At 38.3% G+C, this 23,434-nt stretch overlaps 1 protein-coding gene across 4 annotated transcripts in view; it reads left to right on the forward strand.

Moving 5' to 3' along the window:
- The first annotated feature begins 1,180 nt into the window (after nt 1–1,180).
- The window catches only part of LOC104585594 (5'-3' exonuclease family protein), a 76,065-nt gene continuing 53,811 nt past the window's right edge, over nt 1,181–23,434 (forward strand). For 2 of the 4 annotated variants that reach the window (XM_010242529.3, XM_010242531.3), the window contains exons 1-8: nt 1,181–1,318; nt 1,483–1,550; nt 1,726–1,842; nt 1,987–2,045; nt 2,205–2,264; nt 2,383–2,436; nt 12,983–13,031; nt 20,591–20,638. In XM_010242529.3, coding sequence (XP_010240831.1) covers nt 1,539–1,550; nt 1,726–1,842; nt 1,987–2,045; nt 2,205–2,264; nt 2,383–2,436; nt 12,983–13,031; nt 20,591–20,638 — 399 coding nt within the window. In that variant the 5' untranslated portion in view covers nt 1,181–1,318; nt 1,483–1,538. The other 2 variants (XM_019200522.2, XM_010242530.3) reach the window with 2 other exon arrangements.

Genomic DNA, 23,434 nt, shown 5'->3' on the forward strand with positions numbered 1-23,434 from the left:
ATTTAGGTATGGAGAACATAATCTTATAAGAAAATAAAGTATACCTCTAATTAGAGTCCAGATTTTATTTATATTTGGATTATCTCGTAATTAGATTAGGAGATAATTCCATAAGAGATTATAAAATAGGAGGGGGTAGACCAGTCTAAGATAATTTCATATTTTTGTAGTTTATAGTTATCTCTGCGCCATTTTGTCTCCTAGTTTTTTCCTAGTTCGACATCAACTATCAATGACTATTAGAGATCAGTTTTCTTCTATTTTTTTCAAGAAAAATTTACAAGAATTTCAGGCTCATCTTCCATAGTTCGATCCAAGCAGTTGGCTTGCAGTTTTGATGAAAATTGTATTGCTGAATCAACTTCACTCATACATTGCGCCATTTTCAGTAGAGGCTGGTTTTATGATTGTTTTGAGTTTCTACTTTGAGATTTCCGTTTGTGGTATTTGTATCAAGTATAAATCTCCCTAATTGTTTGGTTTCAAATCTGGTTCAGTTTAGTATAAGATCGATTATAAAAAGTGCAATTTTTCAAAACACAGAGAATTCGATTCTCAAAAGGATTTGAAAATTTTTGAAATTTTGTCCAACTATTTAGCATGGTTTAACTATCCATATGATGGATTATAACCCTTCCAACATCCCATATGCTAAACCCCATCAAGTCAAAGCCAACAAACATCAACAGAATTTGATTCGTCTTGTGTCTATAATTACGGAGAAAAGGTTGAAAAAGCAAAGTTAAGCCCGTGTTTTATCAGTGTGCCACCAAAAACCAAGCTTCTCTAAAGGAGAACAATCCAACTCGTTTGGGGGCACAGAAGAGTACGTATCGCCCGAGGTCATAAGAGGGGAACGGGTTTGTCATCGATTGGTGGGCACTCGAGAAAACCCCATTTCGGGGGAAGAACCGAAAGGAAACGTTTTGGTAACATATTGATGGAATCCATAACGAAGGTGAATAAAGTAATTTGACTTAAAGGATAAAATGGATATTTCAACCATTCCATCAATATTTAATGACAATAATAATTTCATGGAACAATAAGCGTATAATTAGTCAGTTAGCCAAACCACAAGGATAATTTAAAAAATGGCTACACAATGCATCAAACAGGTCCCCACTACTATCTGGATATATGTTATTTAGTATTTACAGGTACAGAATCTGTCCCGGCCCGGTCCATCATCATTTTTTCAACCCTATCGGCCTGTTGTTGTCAAACGGCTCGTAGTGCGCGTTGGAGTAGCTCTCCCTGCACCTGGACGAAAAAGAAAGCGGGAAAACCCTTCTCTTTCGTCTAGCTTCTTGGCAAGGCAAGGAGTAACCATAGTTAGCCAACCCTTCTCTTCATCATTTGTCTAATCCATCCATGGCTTTCTGATTCCAACAACAGAAGTTCAAACTCTTTAATAAGAACATTTAGCGTTCTGAATATCCTTTGTACCGTTAACCATTTTGTCAACTGCCATTTTTACAGGAAAGGAATATATCCTTTAAGGAGAACGAGAGTATAAACTGCACTGATACACCTCGATGGGTATAAAGGTGCTTTTTCTTCTCCTATCACCTACCCCTCTTAATTTCATAATTGTCCGCTTATCTGCATTCGTTTTTTCCCCTCGTTTTGTATAACATATTATCACTTCGTGCTTCAATGTTTGCTTTAGATTCAATCAACCTAGAACTCCATGTCTCTTTTGTTCACTGTATTCGATGCTAGGGTTTAACGAAGCTTCTTGCGGACAATGCTCCCAAGTGCATGAAAGAGCAGAAGTTCGAGAGCTATTTTGGCCGTAAGGTCGCCGTTGATGCTAGTATGAGCATCTACCAGTTCCTCGTCCGTAACTTCCAACCCAAATTGCAAAATATTTTCAATTGTCTTTTAAAGCATAACTAAAGTCGTCTTACCACTCCCCAATTCCAAGGGGGAAAAGAAAAAATTCAAGTGCTTTCTAAAAGTAAAAATATGCTGATAATCCAGATTGTCGTTGGGAGGAGTGGGACCGAAATGCTCACAAATGAGGCTGGCGAAGTAACGAGGTAGGAATTAGAGTTTCCTTTTAAGTGAACTTCAATTGCAGGAAGGAAAAAAAGTTGAATTAATTTAACTCCTGTTCTCTAATATTATATTTCGTTTCTCTCATTGACTTCAGCTTTTAAAATTTGGTACATTATGTTTTCCTTTGTTATGCATTATAGTCATTTGCAAGGAATGTTTACTCGGACTATTAGGCTTCTTGAAGCTGGAATGAAGCCTGTGTAAGTTGTCACTGTTTCCTTTTCCTCAGTATTTCCATATAATAGTAATAGACAGTTCCAGTCACTCATATCATGTAACAATGCAACAGTTAGCTGAATTTCTTATTTTTTGTATTAGTTATGTCTTTGATGGGGCACCACCTGATTTGAAGAAGCAGGAGCTGGCAAAGCGGTATGTTTTCCATTTCAATGGCACTTTGTTACTTATTTGATTTGATTATACGGATGGTAATAGGGTTCATGGTTTATCTTGGGCTATTGTTACTCAATAGTGAATACTATAGTTGCAGTTACACACCTGTAGGAAGAAACTGGCAAGCAAATCAAAGTTAGACAGAGGAAAGGATGAAGATCAAATCTAAAATCAATTTTCCTGGTTCTCTAGGGTTCAGATGCACATAAGAACAACTTCTTTACTAGTAGAAATAATACTTGACTCCCTTATAGTGATTGGAAGTCAACTCTTTGTATCAAACTAATAGAAAGTAAAAGCACTTTTTTTTTGAATTTTGTTTTGATAAGCAACAGTAAAGATTCATGAAAAAACTCCAGACTGCTCATGACAAAGAGTCATAGACTGAACAACAGAAATAGAGCAATACAAGATAAAGGGAAACAAGTGCAATCTATTACAGAGTGCTCCGAAGCCTTGGACAACCCCATTATAGAAGACAGCTTTTAAGGAGTTACCCTACCCAATAGGGCCAGTTAAACTTAGGAGAATTTGTCCATTGTGGTCCATAGGGGTGGACTCGAGCCGAATATCTAGCTATTTGAGCTTGGCTTTTCAATAAACCATTAGGCTCGAGCTCAATTAGAGCTAGATACTTGAGATTGAATTTGACTTGAGTTAAAAGCTCATAAGTTCGAGCTCGGCTCTCGAACTCGATAGTGAGCCAAACATTTTATAAAAATAAAAATATACATATAAAAATTTATTTTTTATTTAACATATAAAAAATCAAGAATTATAAAAACTAGTTATTATTATATATATAAAAAATAAAAATATTATACATATAATAATTTTATATTTATTAATTTTTATATGTATAATATATGTATATATGTGTAAAAGCTTGATTAGGCTCGCGAGACTCATGAGTCGAGCTTTATTGGGCTCAAGCTCGGCTCAATTAGCAAATGAGCCTATATATCAGGCTCAAGCTTGACTCGAAGCTCGATTTAGAATGAGCTGACCTGAGCTCGAATAGCTCGTGAAAAGCTTGGCTCATGTCCACCCCTAGTGATCCCTAACTACTTTGGTACTCCCCCAATGCCTGACTCACCCGGATTCCCAAGGCTGCATCCATCAAAGTCGAATTTGATTTTGCCCAATGCTGGTGCAATTCTCCCCACAGTCCTTTCTGGTTTTACCGTTTTATAGCTTGATAGTCAGCAACAACTTTCCACCCTCCTAGCAAATCATGTAGGGTTATTCCTTTGAACTCATCACACCAAGCCCAATGAGAAACTCTTATCATAGTGTACTCAATTAATCTTATATACTTCATGCCCAAAGGCTCTAGCATTTCTTTCATTCACAGCCCCCATAGAACGGCACCCCATATGCATTGCCATAAAAATTTTCGCCTTGTAAATTGTAGTGCATATCAACCTGCTTATGCTGCATAGATCTTTGACTTCTGTTGGTGCCACCCAAACACATCCTCTCAAAGAGAAAAAAATGTTCCCACATCTGAGAGGCATAAGCACAATGCAGAAGAAGATGGTTGGTGCTTTCCCAACTCTTCAAACAAAGAACACATACATGGGGCGAGAGATACCATTTTTCCACTTCCTTTGGAGCCCATCCAGGGTATTAGTGACTTTATTGACAGCTTCCCAACAGAAAAAAAACCTTTGGAGGGTTAGGACCATCCCTAACTTCTTTAAGTGGGAACAGGTTTTTTTCAACTGGTTGGTAGTGTGTTTGAAAAAGGGATGCACAGGTAAAAATTTCATTGACATTTGGTGCCCACACTCTCATCCAACCCAGAAATACATAGTTTCACCTCTTGAAGTATATTCAGCAAGGATGTTGTCTCACTCATTTCTTAGACCTTCAAAGCTCTCCTCAAACCCAAGTTCCAAACTAACCCATTCCCATCAAAAGATACCAACTCAGCAATATGTTTATTTTTAGAGTTTGACAGGTTTTAAATTCTAGGAAAGGTCTGGAGGAAGGCAAAATTTGCACACCAAGTATCTTCTCAGAGCTTGACTATGGAGCTAGAAAGGTTCTGATATCTTATGTGTTGCAAAACTGTTTCCCAAGGGCTCTTCAAAGTAGAGCTTTTAGCAAGATTCGAGTCCCACTGATGTAGGACCAGCTTAGTTCTTGTCCTTAGAGAATGTTGAATATCTTCTTTGATCAGAATTTTGTGGTTGTTGATGGCTGTAATTGCTTCTTGGAGGAATAAGAGAGAAAATAATAAAATATGGAGGGAAAGAAGAAAGAAAATACCTGGAATCATTGGAGACTCCAATAGAGCTGAGATGTTAGTGGTGGTACAAGGTATTCAGATTGCAGAGCAATTAGGAGTTCAGCACTTGGTAGTTGAAGGGGACTCTGAGATTGTTGTGGGATGGCTGACAGAACCAGATTCAGCTATGTGGCGACATAGAGATATGTTAAGGAAAGTCAACTGGATCACAAGAAACATGACTGTTACCTTTCTTTGGTGGGAAGATCAGCAGATTCCTTAGCGGATGGGCTAGCTAAACAAGGGGCTTCAAGGGAACATTTATTTTGGGCTGCTTTGTAATTTTAGTTCTGGTTATTTCTGGTCAATTCTGTTTTAATTTGATGTAATACTTGTTAGAAGGGGTAACAACTCGTGCCTCCTCTTGGGTCTCCTGTATTGCCATATATTTTTGATTTAATAAATTATATTCATTCATCAGAAAAAAAAACCTGGAACCACTCACATGGGGCCTAGAATCACTCTAGGGCAATGGAATCACTCACCAATTCACCATAGTTAGCATAAACTGAAGAAAACTCAATAAACTTCATTGCCTTTGTGTAAAATGTCCATACATATTTATAGACTTTAAACTTAATAATCTTAGGAGTCAAACTGTTAGATTCATACTAGTCCTAGGAGTCAAACTGTTAGACTCAATAATCCTAGTAGGACTCAAACTAAACCGTCATATTCTATTTCAATTCAAAGAAGGCTCAATAACTCTAATCCTACTTATGCAATGACTCTGAAATTTTAAACATAAATAAACTATAACTAGACAAATTAAACCCTATCATTGGACCCAACAGGAAATTGCAAAATGACAAAAATACCCCTACTGTCCAAAAATACATAAAATTTCATAAAATTCCAATTTTGACTCTTCAGCTCCTGCAACCCACCCATTAGGGTGCAATGCATGGATTCTTTTAATTACCAAATGCCACAATGTCTCTTCTTCATTAGCAATAATCAAAAAGAAAAATATCCTCTTCCTTAGAGAATCTCGACAACCATTTACCCATTGAAGCCAAATTCTTCTCCTTCACCCTCCCAATACCTAAACTACCCCCTCTTTAGGCTTACACACCTTCCCCTCAATTCATGAGTTGGTCTTTCTTATCACTTCCTGGGTCCCAAAGTCCCTAATTATTTTTTCTATTCTCTGCACAATTCTTGATGGAGCTTTAAAAACTGACAAGTAATAGATGGGGAGGTTGGACATGGTGGATTTAATTAAGGTCAACCTTCCACCTTTTGAAATGTAATTCTTTTACCAATTGTCCATTTTCTGGCAAATCTTTCAACTACCCCCTCCCAAAAGGAAACATATCAAGGGTTACTCTCATGTGGTAGGTCTTTATCAGCAATTGCTTGATCTTACACCCCAAAATTGCAGCACACTTCCAATACCTAACTGCTTGTTTCTTTTAATTTGAACCACCAAAACATCACCCAATAATTTACTAAACGAAAATACCCATAAAGTTCACATGATTTTATTTAAAACCAACAATTTCTTGAACTTTTCTTGAAGTTTCCCTGAAGTTTCTCCATTTCCCCCATGGGATGAAATAGAAACCTTCTGGAATAAAAATATTCCAAATACTTTAATTTGATCTGTGAATAATCAAATATTTCTCAGAGATTTCAGAGTTTTTTTGATATATCTGTGAAAGCTTCATTTTATTATGTGTAAAAAATCCAACTTAGACAAAATACTGCAGAAATTTAATTAGATTTTCCAGAAGCAATTTGAAACAATCATAAGGTGTAAAAATCATTTGAACTTTCTTTTGGCATAAAGTTAAGACAAAGTATTTTGGATTTAATGATTCTAGACTTTTGAATCAACAACTCCGACTGGATTTTTTTTTTCAGAATATATAAAGATTCTTAAAAGTTTAGTTAAATAATTAATTAGTAATAATTTGATTATTACTATAGGGTAATAATAATTAATATTTCTTGTCTTATACCCATAGTTGTCATGGCGTCTAGGCAACACTGGGTCTCCTAGTCGCCTAGTCGGGGTGCCTAGGTGACAAGAATTTTGTAATATAAAGAACTAACTTTTGGCTAGTTCCCCCTACATTTTTATATACCAGTCAGCATGCATATTAATTGAAAAAATAGTAATTATATTTATTAAGAACATTAACTTTCCTCATTGATAAAAAAATTAACTTTCCTCTAAAAATATGGCAAACCATCATATCTAAAAGATAAAAATCTTTTAAATATATTAATTCCATTATTTTCCAAAATAATACTACTATATTAAGTATTTAATAGAGCAGTTTCATATCAATTAGCAACTAAAGTGTTAGGAACTGCCTAACTCAAGGACTCTTTCGAGGGAGCTTGCTTCCTGAATGAGAGAGAGAGAGAGAGAGAGAGAGACTGTATTCCCAAATCGATAATACCCTCCTAACTTCCTTTCCTTATTTATATACTACTGTTACAATTCTGTTATACCAGCCTTTCCACTTGTCTAATCCACTTGTCTAGTTTGTTATTTAGTTTTTTCTAGTGGTCGACTGTTAGTTATATTCTTTAAAGGCTGGCATGGCCTTTTCTTGTACACTTGTATCCCTTTATTTGTGTCTCAGCAGTCCCTTTTCTACTGCTGCTACTGCTGTAGACCCTTTCTCATATGGGAGTAGGGGAGGTGGGTCCCGTCCATATAGAGCCCGAAAGGGAGTCATTCCTGCTGCACTATGATACGTGGTATTGTACCACCATTCTGCCCAATGAAGCCACTTGAGCCACTGACGTGGCCTATCCTTTGCATAGCACCTTAGATAGGTTTCCAAACTCCAGTTGACCACCTCAGTCTGCCCATCTGTTTGAGGGTGGTAGCTGGTAGATTTGAAGAGTTTCACTCCCTGTAGTCGAAAAAGTTCTGCCCAGAAACGACTCATAAAAATAGGGTTGCGGTCTGAGACAATAGAGTTAGGGGTACCATGCAGTCGTGCCACCTCCTTAGTAAAAATCTCAGCCACCATGGAAGCTGTAAAGGGGTGGGACAGAGGGAGAAAATGGCAGTATTTGGTGAATCTATCAACCACTACGAGAATGACGGACTTGCCATAGGAAAGGGGGAGCCCCGTTATAAAGTCCATGTATATATCTGCCCACACTTGTGTAGGAATTGGGAGTGGTTGTAGCAGTCCTGCTGGAGACTGGGTATCTGCCTTATTTTTCTGGCAAATGGCACATTCGGCTATGAAATTTTGGACCGAATTCCGCATGCCTTTCCAGTGGAATTGGGTGGCTAGTCTCTTGTAAGTGCGCAGGATCCCTAAGTGTCCTCCTGCTGGGGATGAGTGGAATACTTCCAGAAGCTGCTGAATATGGGCTGAATCCTGTGGTATCACCATTCGACGTTTATACAACAGCAAGTTATTCTCCACTGTGTACCCTGGGTGGCTAGTAGGGTCCTCTTGGACTTGTGAACGCAACTTGCTCAGTTGTGGGTGCCTTTCAGCTTCTTCCCTTAGCTAACCCATGATGGAACATGTTGGGCCCGTAAGAAGTAATGGAAATAGTTGTGGCTGGCGTGACAGTGCATCCGCCACCTTGTTAGCGTGCCCTGCCTTGTATTTAATGACATAATCGTAGCCAAGTAATTTGGCTATTCATCATTGCTGTTCCGGGGATAGTACGGACTGTTCCAACAAAAATTTCAGGCTTTGGTGGTCAGTTCGTATGATGAACCTCCTTCCTAGAAGGTAGGGCCGCCACCTCTGAACTGCGAGAACAATTGCTATCAGTTTGCGTTCGTATACTGATTTGGCCCATTTCTGTGCTGTCATTGCTTTGCTGAAAAACGCTGGTGGCTTTTCTTCTTGCATGAGGACTGCACCAACTCCTTGGCTTGACGCATCACATTCAGTGATGAAGTCCTTTGAGAAGTCTGGAAGTGCGAGCGTCGGTGGGGATGAGACAGTTGTTTTGAGTGTCTCGAAGGCCTGTTGGGCCTCCCTAGTCCAGCAGAACCCATTATTCTTAAGTAAACTTGTCAAGGGGGCAGCAATCAGTCCATACCCTCTAATGAATCGCCAGTAGTACCCTGTTAAACCGAAGAAGCCTCGTAACTCCTTAACATTTTGAGGTCGGGGCCAATTTATCATGCTTGTGATCTTTTCCGAGTCTACTGCTACAATGCCATTTTTGACCACGTGCCCTAAATATTGTACTTGTATCGGTCCAAATGTGCATTTTGACTCCTTTGCAAGGAGTTTATGAGTCCTTAGCAGTTCCAAGGTGATTTGTAGATGTACTAGGTGTTCGTCCCATGTAGCGCTATATACAAGTATATCATAAAAAAAACGAGTATAAATTTGTGCAAATGGGGTCGAAATATGTCATTCATAAGGGCTTGGAATGTAGCTGGTGCATTGGTCAACCCAAACGGCATAACCATAAATTCATAATGCCCTTTGTGTGTACGAAAGGCAGTCTTGTGGATGTCTACCTCATGGACCCGAATTTGATGATATCCCGATCTCAGGTCTAGTTTAGAGAATATGGTGGCCCTGCCGAGTTCATCTAGTAGTTCATCGATTACCGGTATGGGAAATTGATCCTTCACAGTAATGTTGTTCAGAGCCCTATAGTCTATACAAAACCGCCATGTCCCATCATTCTTTTTCACAAGTAATATTGGCGAGGAGAATGGGCTTTGGCTGGGTTGTATAATTTTTCTGTCAAGCATATCTTGCACTTGCCTCTCAATCTCTAGTTTCTGAAAATAGGGGTAACGATAGGGCCTTACATTTGTGGGTGCAGTTCTGGGCAGCAATGGAATGCAATGATCATGGGCACGCTTCGGTGGTAGTTCCTTAGGTTCTTAGAAGATCACTGAGAACTTCTGAAGTAGCTGTTGTAGTTGTGTGCGGCCTTCTTCGGATCTGCTTCCTTGGGCTAGAATGGGGCTATTCCCGTGGGAGTCTATCTGCATTAAAACGATGTCGGCTGGGTCTGCTGCCTGTTTCCTTAGGGAGGCGAGACTAATAGGGCCTAGACCCTTGGACAGCTGCCCTTGAATATGCACCTGTGAGCTGCCCACTTGAAAATCCACGGTGAGACGGGCCTAATCACATATCACTGGCCCTAGTTGCCTTAACCATTGGACTCCAAGAACTACATCTGCTCCACTGATTTCCAGGGGGTGCAAATCTACCTCGAACTCATGTCCTTGTATCTTCATCTTTAATTCTATGCACGTACTGTCGCACACCAGGTTGCTCCCATTAGCTACGTGCACCCGGAAGGCTGTACATGGTTGGACCGGAATCCCTAGTTGTCTGACCAATGTTTGGGTAATGAAATTGAGGGTGCTGCCACTGTCTATCAGAACTGACACATGGCACCCTTCTACCAGTCCGGTTACTCTCATAGTTTGAGAAGAAGCAAGACCGGTCAAGGCTTGTAGGGATACTTCCGGGTATTCCTTTGTTTATTGCCCTCATTCTTGGTTGTCCATTGGCTCTTCAATGTCTGTTGATTGCTCGACATATTCGATTTCAGGTTGAAGGAAGAAAACTTGAGGGATCTTACAGCGATGGCCCGACCTGAATTTGTCTCCACATGCATAACAAAAGCCCTTTTCCCGTCGGGCTTGCATATCAGCCCAGGTTAACCTCTTGGCTGAGCCGGGGCCTGAACCAGAGTTGGCGTCCTTGCCTGTGATTCCTACTTCTGATCTGGGCTCTGGTTTACCCAAGATGCTTGGTTCTGGGTTTGGTATACCTGGTCTGATCGCAGCTCCCAGAGGTCGATTAATCCTTCTTGCCCGATTCAGTTTGTCTTCATGTAGTCGAGCTAATGCTGCTGCTTCAAGAACGGTGGTGGGCTGCATGGCTTTTACCTCTAGCCGCAATTCTTCCATGAGTCCACCAACAAAACTGTCGACAAGCGCATTTTCTGGCCAGCCTTGCACGCGCATAGCTAATCTTTTGAACGTCATCTGATAATCTTGGACAGAGCCGGTCTGTCGTAGCTTAGCGAGGCTTTCATCATAGTTCTCAAAAGCTGAGACTCCAAATCGCATGGTTAAGGCGTCAGTGGAGTCTGCCCATGTGGCTCTTGGGTGCCGTCGCCGATACCACTGGTACCAGACGATCGCCTCTCCTTCCAGGTGTGCAGAAGCTAATGGAACACGATCAGGTCCTTGTGTGTCGTGGTAATCAAAGTATCTTTCTGTTCGCAGAACCCAGGATGTGGGATCTCCCTCTGCGAAGATGGGAAACTCGATTCTTGCTGTTCTTGATCCGCTTCGATGACTGGTTTCACTGCACTCTTCCTGATTCGGCGCAAGGTGGTGCCTGTGCCAGTCGTTCAAGCAAGGATGCAAAGCTTTCTTTGATTTCTTTGACGTCAGCCGATATTTTTTGCATTTCTCCTTCCATGTTGTCCACTCTGTTCTCCATTGCGGATGACCTTGTGCTTGGCATCTTGGCTCTGATACCAACTTGTTAGGAACTGCCTAACTTAGGGACTCTTTCGAGGGAGCCTGCCTCCTGAATGAGAGAGAGAGAGTGGTTGGCTGTTAGTTATTTAGTTTGTTCTAGTGGTTGGCTGTTAGTTTGTTCTAGTGGTTTGCTGTTAGTTACATTCTTTAAAGGCTAGCGTGGCCTTTTCTTGTACACTTGTATTCCCTTTATTTGTGTCTCAACATAAAGAAGGTTATTAACTTTATATGATAAAATTCAAGATAGAAAGTAAAGAGAGAGAGAGAGTAGAAGAAAAAGAAACCTCTCTATACTTCAACAGTAAAACATTAAAACAAAGTATAAGTGATATATAGTATATAATAGGATGTATTAACACACATATTTATAAGACCCAACAATATAAATGATATTATAATAAGGTGCCTGCCATGTTTGGGAATTGGGAGTGCTTAAAAATAATTGCTTATTTGGGCCGGAACCACACTACTAAGCATTTTTTGATGTTTGAGAATTAAACCTGAATTAAGTGCTTATTTTAAAAATAAGGGCTTATTTTTTAAGCCCAAATTTCCAGCTTTTTTTAAGTGCTTATACAATAAGCACTTATTCAATTTTTTTCTTCCAAAATTATCCCTAGTTGAATTTTAAATTACCACTTATAAAATTATCCCTAGTTGAATTTTATAAGAGTGCTTTCATTAAAGTACTTTTATAAAAGTACTTCCGTAAAAGTACTTTTTTAAAAGTGCTTTCGTAAAAAGTTCTTTCATAAAAGTACTTTTGTAAAAGTACTTTTATAAAAGTGCTTTCATGTAAAAGTACTTTTTTTAAAAGTGTTTTTATACACGTTATTTCATAATGGTATGTTTTGAAAATTTGAAAGAAAGTGAAGGACAAAATAGTCATAAATGCTTATTTAAGTGCTTGTTGGAGAAAAGACTACCAAACACCCAATATGAAATAAGTGCTTATTTTTTTAAATAAGCACTTGAAAAAGTTGGGTGCCAAATGCAAATAAGTGCTTATTCGAATAAGCACTTGTTTTCAAGCACTCAAATAAGCACTTATTTTTAACATAAGCACTCCCAAACATGGCCTAAGTCAAGGTGTTTGGGCAAGGCACCCAGCCAAGGGCATCTGGCACCTAGGCGATGCCTTGACAACTGTGCTTATACCTTGGCTGCATAATTCAAGATAGAGATGATTTTAAAGAACCTCAAAGGGAAAGAGTCGGGATAAGAGATTTACTTGTTTTTTATGGACACTTAGTTTTAATGATAAAAATGGATGTTCTCCTTGATGCCTATTTAAGATTTTTAACCTCCTATCGATTTGTTTATGTAGACAGTCCGGTTGTTGTTTTTTTAGGTCCTGCCTGCATTACCTTATCTCTAAGAGTTTTATGGATAAAAGGTTTTCTTATTAATTTTTTTTAATTTTTTTTTTGTTTTATAGATTTTGCAGATTTGAAATGACCAATGAAGCCAAAACTTTAAACCATGCTTGAAGTTACATGACTCTTTAAAGGAATAAGTTTTGAGCAAGTAATGTACCCCTTAAGATACAGAATTCACATAAATCGACTGAGATTTAAAAGCAAAGGCTGCACTTGATCAAATGTATGGTTGTTATTCCTGTATCATTTTCTTTAATATATTTGTATTTTGAACTTATGCCACAGTCTAGAAGGGCAGATGCCACTGAGGGGCTGCACTTGATCAAATGTATGGTTGTTATTCCTGTATCATTTTCTCTAATATATTTGTATTTTGAACTTATACCACAGTTACTCTAGAAGGGCAGATGCCACCGAGGATTTAGCAACGGCAATAGAGGTAATTACACATTTCTTGTAGCCAGTTTTTTGGTTTATTTATAAATAAAGTAAAATTTTATCATGTTATAGAAACATCTAAACCTCAAACACAGTTTTCTTAGATAATACCTTTTCCCTCGGATAAAGACTTAGCTTGCAGTCTAAACTACTAAGGGGGATCAAAATTAAAACTTCAAAACTTGATAATAACTTATATTTGCAATGACATTTATTTGTGGCTCTATTAAATGAAAAATCTTTGATTCTGTTAGCTTTTTCTTAAAAATGCTCTCTTTTGTCCTTTTTTTTGTATACTCCAACATATAGGAGATGATAATAATTTAAAAAGAAATCTGCATTGACTTTTGAAGGATATAAACAATAGGTTTGAAACTAATGTTGCCTAGGGGTGTAAACAAGTTGAGTTGGGATGAGCTGTGCTGAGCCTTGCCCAGCTCTGCTCAGGCTTCTGAACTAATACTTGAGCTCAGGTTTGACTATTTTAGGTAATATTTTGATACTGGGACCATTGCAGCCCAAATTTAGAGCTCATGTTTTGAGGCCTTAAAAATTAGACATTAAAAGAAAATAGAATTAACAAAAGTTATAACAATTATATCTATTCTATGCAATATTTTTATTATACATCGTATATATATTATATTATCTATGTTAGCCAAGATTTTGCTGAGCCAAAACCGCCCAAACCTGGCTCCATTTGCTTAGACGAATGAGCTAAAAATCAGGCTTAGGCTTGGTTTGTGCAAGTTGCCATATTCTGAGATGTGATTCAAAACTAATAAAATCAGTAGAATATTTCAGAATAAAGTAAAAGAAATCAGAGAAGGAGACATCTAGAAGAAGGGAGAAAGAAAGGAGGAGTTTGAATGTCTCATCTTTTCCCTACTCTTATCTTTTATAAAACATACTTAACTTACATAAATTACAAGGGCTCTTAAGTAGGCGTCCACATCAGCACTAAACTTGGAAAAACATAAAAAGAATTAGAGGCCCATAAAGAAAAGGCCCAATAAGAAAACATAACATGAAAGAACTAATAAGAAAGACACTAATGGGCTAGGGCCCATTCGGCTCAGTCTCTCTACACTCCCCCTCAAGCTGAGCATAGATATCCATCATGCCTAGCTTGCTTATATTATGAATCAGGTTTTCTTTAGGAACACCTTTCGTCAAAACATCAGCCAACTGTTATTCAGAAGCATTAAATGGTAGACAGACCTCTCCTGTGGCAGCTCTCTCTCGTATAAAATGCTTGTCAACCTCAATGTGTTTAGTTCTGTCATGTTGAACAGGATTGTGTGCAATGTTGATAGCAGCTTGGTTGTCATAATATAACATCATTGGCTTCTCACAGTCTATACCCAATTCATGTTAAAGTGATATCAACCGCAGAAGTTCAGAAACTATATGTGTCATTGCCCTGTATTCCATTTTAGCTAAAGATCTTGCCACTACAAACTGCTTCTTACTCCTCCACGATACAATGTTCCCTGCTACAATAGCACAGTAACCTGAAGTAGACCTCCTATCATCAATACATCCGGCCCAGTCAGCATCAGTGTATGCTTCCAACTTCATGTGTCCATGCTTAGCAAATAAGATACCTTTCCCTGGAGTCCCTTTTAGATAGCACAGAACTCTCTCAACCGCTGCTAAATGTCTATCTCTGGGAGAATGCATAAATTGGCTGATTACACTAACTGCATAGGAGATATCTAGCCGAGTCATGTAAAGGTAAAGTAACTTCCCTACCAGTCTTTGGAACACCCCCTTATCAGGCAACAGTTCACCTTCAGTCGCTGGCAACTTATGATTTAGATCAATAGGAATAGAAGCAGGTCGAGCCCCCAATTTCCCAGTCTTTGCAAGGAGATCAAGAACATACTTCCATTGAGAAATGAAGATACCATCTTTAGATCTGGCAACTTCAATTCCCAAGAAATATCTGAGTTCTCCCAAGTCTTTAATTTCAAACTCAGTGTTAAGAAAACTCTTGAGATGAACAATTTCCTGAGTATCATTTCATGTAACCACAATATCATCAACATAGACAATCAGGAGGGTCACTAAGGAATCTCTCCTCTTAACAAATAAAGTATGATCCGACTGAGTCTGTGTGTATCCAAAAGCAACAAGAGCAGCCCAGAATCTGTCAAACTAGGCTCTAGGAGACTGACTGCTTAAGGCCATAAAGAGACTTCTTCAGTTTACAAACCTTTTCTTGCATCTCCTTCCCATACCCCCTTGGAGGTAAAGACATATAGACTTCTTCATTTAGGTCTCAATTCAAAAAGGCATTCTTTACATCAAACTGATGAAGATGCCAGTCAAAAGCAGTAGCTAAAGTTTCTAAATAGTCAATACCATACATCTGAGTATACCCTTTAGCAATCAAACAGCCTTATAATTCTCAACATTACCATCAGAATGATGCTTAATAGTAAACACCCACTTACAACCAACCGGTTCCTTTCCCTTAGGCAAATCCACAATTTTCCAGGTATTGTTTTTATGCAAAGCATCTAGTTCAGTCATCAGAGCATCTCTCCATTCTGGTTTGGATAAGGCATATGGGACAGACCGGGGAGTTACATGTGTGGAAATAGAGGCAATGAAGGAATAGTAGGAAGGGGAAAGGAGGCTGTAGGACAGGTGTTTGGAAATACAATGAGCTGTGCATTTCCATTTGCCTTTGCGAAGGGCAATAGGGAGATCAAGGTCAGGGGAAGTATCTGAAGTGGTAGAAGAGGGCTGACCTGTTATCTCAGTAGTGATGGGAGGAGCAAGAGGCACATCTGAAGGCGTGGAAACAATTTGCATGTCTCTAAGTCTTTGTCTCTGGTACCACCTCTAGATAATAGGATGTGAAAGAAAAGAAGGGGAATGAGTATGAGGAGGAGGGGGAGTAGGGATAGATGACTCAATTGGAGTAGACTCTATGGAAGATTCAATGGGAATTGGAAGAGGAATAGATGGTGACAATGCAAACAACTCGTTTGAGTGCTCCCCCTCAAGAGAAGTACCAAAGAAATGGACTGGCTCTGCAAATGTGACATCTCTAGAAACAAAGCGAGTGCCACAAACTGGATCAAAACAGCAGTACCCCTTCTGTGTGGAGGCATATCCCAAAAAGACACACTTGTGTGCTTTAGGCTCAAACTCATGTCTTTGATGACTGTGAACATGAACATAGCAAGTGCATCCAAAGCAAGCTAAAGGGAGTTTTAAACCCTAGAACCCGAGAAGGCATTCAGTTTATCAAGTATGTAGCTGTAAGGACAGCATCACCCCAAAACTTAATAGGAACATGGGAAGCAAAAAAGAGGCTCCTCGCAACCTCAACCACGTGTCTGTTCTTCTTTTCCGCCACTCCATTTTGTTGAGGAGTGTAGGAACAGGAACTCTGATGAGTAACTCCGAAGGTATCAAAATATGAGGAAAGACTCTTCTCAAAATATTCATTTGCATTATCAAATTGGAATATTTTGATCCGAGTGTTAAATTGGGTAAGTATAAGCTCATGAAATTTTTGTATAATATTTGGTACTTCATCCTGGAATTTCATAAGGTAAATCCAGGTGTAACAAGAGAAATCATCAATGAAAAGAATGAAATATTTGTAACCCCCCATAGCAAGTAAATGATATGGACCCCACACATCAGAGTGCACAATATGGAAAGGAAAAACATATTTTTTATTTCTCATTGAAAAAGATTGTCTACAATGTTTTGCAAGTTCACATGACTCACAATGAAGACTCGATAGGGATATTCCATTAAACATTTCTAGAAACAAAGGACTCAGCTGAAAAAGACAAATGACCAAATCCGAAATGACATATCAAGACTCTATTAACTGACTCTGATAAAACAGACTCCAAAGCTACTCCACCAGGTAACCTAGGACTTTGATTAGAGACATCCAACAAGTATATCCCATTGGCCTCATGGCCACTCCCAATTGTCCTCTGAGACTTCAGGTCCTGAAAAACACAATAAGTAGGAAAGAAGGTTATGTTGCAGTTCATTGATTTTGTTAAACTACTAACAGATAAAAGGTTAGTGCTAAGTTTGGGAACATGAAGGACAGAGGATAATACAAGTGAGTCAAAGGCTTTAATATTCCCCTTGCCAGAGATGGGAGCAAATGGCACATCGGCAAGAGAAATCTTCTCTCTACCCACTAGAATCTATGATCCAAGGAATTCTACGACTACCTGAGGTTGTAGCATGATTTGTAGAAGTACGAATGCTTGAATGGGCAAAAGCAGATTTAGAGGGGGTGCCTGAGGAGGAAGATGCAATAGTAGACTCCAAGTGGTTTATCAACTTCCCATATCTCTCAAATCCTGCCTTCACTGCTGCCAGCTGTTCCATGCAGATTTTTCTTCACATTCAGATACTGTAGCAACATTTGCATTCTCGGGCTTTCTAGACTGACCACCCTTCTTAAAGTTGTTGTTGTTTCGAAACCTCTTAGGAAGAAGATCTGGATGAAACTTCCAACAAGAATCCTTAGTATGTTTCGGCTTCTTGCAATATTCACATATCACCTCCTTTTTTTCATTTAGCCCCTTTGGTTTTATTCCAGCACGTGCAAAATGTTCTGGAGGAGGTGGGATCTGTTGTTGTACTTGTCACATGCTCTCTTCACTGCTCACCATAGAGTATGCCTAAGCAAGTGACACTTCATTCTTGGCCAGGATATCCTGCCTTGTAATATCAAATTCAAGATTGAGTCCTGTAAGGACCCTAAGAACCTTGTTTTTTTCAACAAATTTTCTGAAAGTTTCTGCATCTTTGGTGCTTTCCCATACAAATGCTTCCATAACATCTATCTCTTGCCATAATGACTTCAACATCGAATAATAGACAGCCACACTCTTCTCCCCCTGTCTTAAATTTTTCACACCACTCTTTAGTTTGTAGGCCTTTGCAACATTTAATTTCTGAGAATATGTTTCTGTCACAATATCCCAAATCTCCTTGGTTGAAGTCATCCACAGATAGTGTTGACCTATATGGGGCTGCATAGAATTTACCAACCACCCAATAACTGTGTAGTTATCTTGCATCCATTTCTCATATGTAGGGTCAGACTCATCCGACTTCGCCTTACTACCCATTAGAAACCCTAGTTTACCTTTACTACAGACATGGATGTTAATGGATTGTGCTCACGCAAGGTAATTTGTTCCATCAAGTTTAATTGTAGTCATTCCTGTAAAAAAGGAATCTTCGTGACCAACCCCCGACATCGGGATTTGCTTCACCTCACTTCTAGATTGCTCCATCAATCAAACGAAAATAAAAAAAACAATGTTTTTAACCTTTATAAACCTAACTAAGGTCAGTCGAGCACTCAAAAGCCCCAAAACTAGGGTTTCACCGTACTTGGCTTCCGGGGAGAAAGAGAGAAGAGGTAGCCGCTCATACCAGAGCTATCCAAACGACTTCCATTTGCAGCCGCCCACTTTTGGAGATAAAAAAGAACCCTCCAAGCTTTGAGCGCCACATCCAAACAGCCTCTCCAACTCGTAATTGGAAATTCTCTAGTTGGCTAGGGTTTTGGGAAAAAAAATTGTAGTCCCACTTTCTTGGCAATCTTCAGCCAGATTCTAACTCTCCAAACCCTCTACCAACTAAGCAAACAAGATCTCTGAATAATCAGCAATTTATCTCTCCATACACCTTTCAATTAGAAAAAAAGATGTATGGGAAAAAAAAGAAAAAAAAGGAAAGGGAAGAGAGAACCAAGATGTGATTCAAAACTAATAAAATCAGTAGAATATTTCTGAACAAAGTAAAAGAAATCAGAGAAGAAGAAGGAGACTGCAAGAAGAAGGAGGAAGATTGGAGAAGAAAGGAGAAAGAAAGGAGGAGTTCGAATGTCTCCTCTTTCCCCTACTCTTATATTTTATAAAACATACTTAAGTTACATAAATTACAAGAATATAAACAATAGGTTTGAAACTAAATGAAAAATCTTTGATTCTGTTAGCTTTGTCTTAAAAATGTTCTCTTTTGTCCTTTTTTTTGTATACTCCAACATATAGGAGATGATAATAATTTAAAAAGAAATCTGCATTGACTTTTGAAGGATATAAACAATAGGTTTGAAACTAATGGTGCCTAGGGGTGTAAACAAGTTGAGTTGGGATGAGCTGTGCTGAGCCTTGCCCAGCTCTGCTCAGGTTTGTGAACTAATACTTGAGCTCAGGTTTGACTATTTTAGGTAATATTTTGATACTGGGACCATTGCAGCCCAAATTTAGAGCTCATGTTTTGAGGCCTTAAAAATTAGACATTAAAAGAAAATAGAATTAACAAAAGTTATAACATTTATATCTATTCTATGCAATATTTTTATTATACATCGTATATATATATATTATATTATCTACGTTAGCCAAGATTTAGCTGAGCCAAAACCGCCCAAACCTGGCTCCATTTGCTTAGACGAATGAGCTAAAAATCAAGCTTAGGCTTGGTTTGTGCAAGTTTCCATATTCTGAGATGTGATTCAAAACTAATAAAATCAGTAGAATATTTCAGAATAAAGTAAAAGAAATCAGAGAAGAAGAAGGAGACATCCAGAAGAAGGGAGAAAGAAAGGAGTTCGAATGTCTCATCTTTTCCCTACTCTTATCTTTTATAAAACATACTTAACTTACATAAATTACAAGGAGGCCCTTAAGTAGGCGTCCACATCAGCAGTAAACTTAGAAAAACATAAAATGAACTAAAGGCCCATAAAGAAAAGGCTCAATAAGAAAACATAACATGAAAGAACTAATAAGAAAGACACTAATGGGCTAGGGCCCATTCGGCCCAGTCTCTCTACATTCTGCTTGTAGACTTGTGATGTGGAGTTAGGAACGATTACATGATCAAAATTTTATTAGAATTTCCATCCACTTGGAAAAGAAAATCTATTTGTTGGGAGAAATAACTTCTCGTGGAAATTGATTGGGAAGGTGCTTTATTATTTCTCAACAAGGGATTGAGAAGAGATTGAACTATATTTCTTCAGGATCATGGTTCCATGTCTGTCTGTCCTCCATGCTTGATGGTGGAAAGTTCAAATAGACTGATATTCTAAATCAAAAACCAACTTCCCTTTCATCAATCATGTTAGTTAGGGGTTAGATACCCCACAACATTTGTATGAGTATAACATATAATGTTGCTTCTATTTCTCTCTCTCTCTCTCTCTCCTGGGACTTTGTAGGTTAAGTTTCTCAATACTCATATAGTCGTATCTTTCCAAATTTAATTGCATGTACAACATGTACAGATTTCTTTAGTAATAGATCTGTTAAGACTCAACATGGTGCATTTTATGTCTTTCAGTTGTGTTAATGCTATGAAGTACATGCACTCATAAACAATGCTATAAAGTATATCAGTATATGGTAGGGCTGCCTGTGCAATATCCTGTTTCTTATGGGGTCTGTATCGCACCTGACATGGGTGTTCAGTATGTAGAAGTATCCGTGTCGTATAAAATTTCTATGTTTTTTTAATGTTTTTACTTTTTTTTGTTTAATAATGCAGACTGGAGACAAGGAGGATATTGAGAAGTTCAGTAAGCGGACAGTGAAGGTTTCCCTCCTCTTTCCTAAAGCTTGCTTCTTCGATACTCAATTTTCATCTGTAGTACATTACAACAATTTATTATTCCAGAAAACTGGATGCTTGGAATATACAACATATTTGAGTCAGCTGTTGAAGTTACTTTTACTCAAATGCATTGTGATTGGAATGTGACAACTTCTAGGATTTTCATTGGACTTTAAAGTTTGGTTTTTCACTTGAAGTTCTTGTGTTTGACAAGTTTGCAATCTGAACTTCTGAAGACATATGGAACCTTTGAGTTATTTAGCTTTTTATACAGAAATCTGCTCTTGTGGCTTGTGTTACTTCCTCATTTGCTTTCTTGTATCCTTTTTAGTCTCTGACTGGGCTTTGCAGACTTGCCAATGTTGGCTGAAATATCCTGACTGGGGTAAAATAAATAAGATTTTAAATGCTCACAATTTTTTGCTTAATTTGATTAACCTGGATTGTTTTTTTATCTGGATATGGGTTTCTGGAGGTTGCTACATTGTTAAGATTGGGATTCTAAATGCAAAATGGGATGTTCATGTGCAGAGTTCCTTTATTTGAGTTTGTATGTTCTCTTTAGTCAAAACTGAGTAAGTTTGTGCAAACCTTTCATTGTTGTCTTTTTAATCGTTAGCAATTATTTTATTGCATTGTAGAAGGAGAATATGCTGATATCCTACTCTCCAGAGAGTTATGTAGGTAACTCAGGACCTCAACAGCCATAGGCTGACAAAACATTAGTTGATAAACTAGCAAATAAATTACAAATGATGAATTTTTATGGGACTTCTCTGGGCAACCTGAATCCCTTTGGAGTTGGGGGAGCATTCAGAGACAGGGAGGGCAGGTTGATTTGCACTATGCTCGGTCCCAATAGTTGTGGGTGATCCATAACTCAGGAACTCAACAGCCATAGGCTGACAAAACATTAGTTGATCAACTAGCAAATAAATTACAAATGACGAATTTTTATGGGAGTTCTCTGGGCAACCTGGATCCCTCTGGAGTTGAGGGAGCATTCAGAGACAGGGAGGACAGGCTGATTGCACTATACTCTGTCCCAATAGTTGTGGGTGATCCATTAAGAGCTGAGGTTATGGCCTTATTTCAAGGTCTGAGGCTGACGAAGCAATGGGGCTTCACAATTTTGAGGTGGAGGGAGACTCTAAATTGTTAATAGGATGGCCGCATACAACAAATCTTGGGGATTTGGACTTTTAGACAGCAAATGAGGGAGAATTTTTGCTTAGCAAGGGAAGCTGGCGTACTTTTCAAATGGATAAGGAGGTCAGCCAATGGTTTGGCTGATACTTTGGAAAAGCAGGGGACCCTTAAGGAGAATATCTTTTGGGCTGTGTTGTAAACCTTGAAATAAAATATGGGGTCAACACTCATGCTTTGAGTGGTTGACATTGTATGTTTTAACTGTTGTTTTAATGAAGGCTAACTGTTTTGAATGAAAAAAATTACAAATGATACTCATGAACCCAGCTTCCCTCAATCCGTTACACTCTTGTTGACTCCTTATCTAGCTAGGCTATCTTTGAAGCTATTATCAAACCCAGATATCCTACTAGTTCAGATTGGTAGATAATGACAAAGCTTCTCTGGTTTTACGTATTAAAACACCAAGGTCCTTCAATCTTCAATAGAAACTGATTAATCGTGACTTGACAGTGTCCAACAATTGATCATTTCCACTCCCTTTCTCTTGCAAATCCAAGTCCATAAAGAGCTAAGAGCTTTTTTTTTTTTTTTTCAATTCTTTTATCAGCAACACAAAATTTGATTCATTAGATTAAAAAGAACATATACAACAAGGAGTTGTGGGCAGAAACAAGAAACCCATGAAGAACTATCCTACTATTTACAAAACAGCCCAGAGCATGGGTTGTCTCTGAATTCCTTGTTTTGCTAAACCATCAGCCATACTGTTTGTGGATCTCCTAACCCACTTTATTTGGATCATTATGTCTTTCGATATCTGCTTGAAGTGCCTGAACTCATTCCTTAGCTTCCATATTACTCCATACACTGCTGCCATCAGTTCTGATCTCATCAAATCTCCATGCTGAACAGGACCTGAATACATGGCTAGAATGTTTCCATCTTCTTCCCTTGTGACCCCACCAATACCCGAAAGGCCAGGGTTTCCCATACAATTACTATCAAAGTTCTGTTTCTTCCACCAAGCACATTGAGGAGACCAGACCTCATGTACTATTTGTTTTCTAGAGAAAGAGCCAGCAATTATTCCCCATGAGCTGAAGAAATCTTCTACCTTAAAGTCAGCATAAAGCTTTAAGGTTTTCACCCAATGTGCCACCCAGTGTTATAAAAGAGCAAGGCGCAAGGTGAGGCGCACGCCTTTTCAAGCAAGGCACAAAAAATAAAAAAAATAAAAAAGCCAAAAATTTAAAAAATCAAAAAATTATTAAACGTAATATTAATAAAAATATAAACTTAAATTTTAAAATAAATCTTTTAAAAAACCTATTATCTAATATTAGAATACATAAATATAACATGTAAAGCATATTCAAATGAGAATTTAAAAATAAAATCAAGTATATAAAACATTTTCAAGGATATAAAACCCACAATCTCTTTTTTTTCTTTTTTCTCAATTGCATTACTTCAAATAGCTAATGTGATGTAAAACATATTACATTCCTGATTCTACAAGCCGCCTTTGTACCACTCCGACACCCCTCGAGGCAAGCCCAAACAAGTCAACTTTAGGTCTTAAATTCTTAGTTCTCACATAAAAGATAATGATTTTATAGTTTTTAT

Source organism: Nelumbo nucifera, chromosome 4 (assembly GCF_055504915.1).
Source record: "Nelumbo nucifera cultivar China Antique chromosome 4, China Antique-T2T, whole genome shotgun sequence".
NCBI lineage: Eukaryota > Viridiplantae > Streptophyta > Magnoliopsida > Proteales > Nelumbonaceae > Nelumbo > Nelumbo nucifera.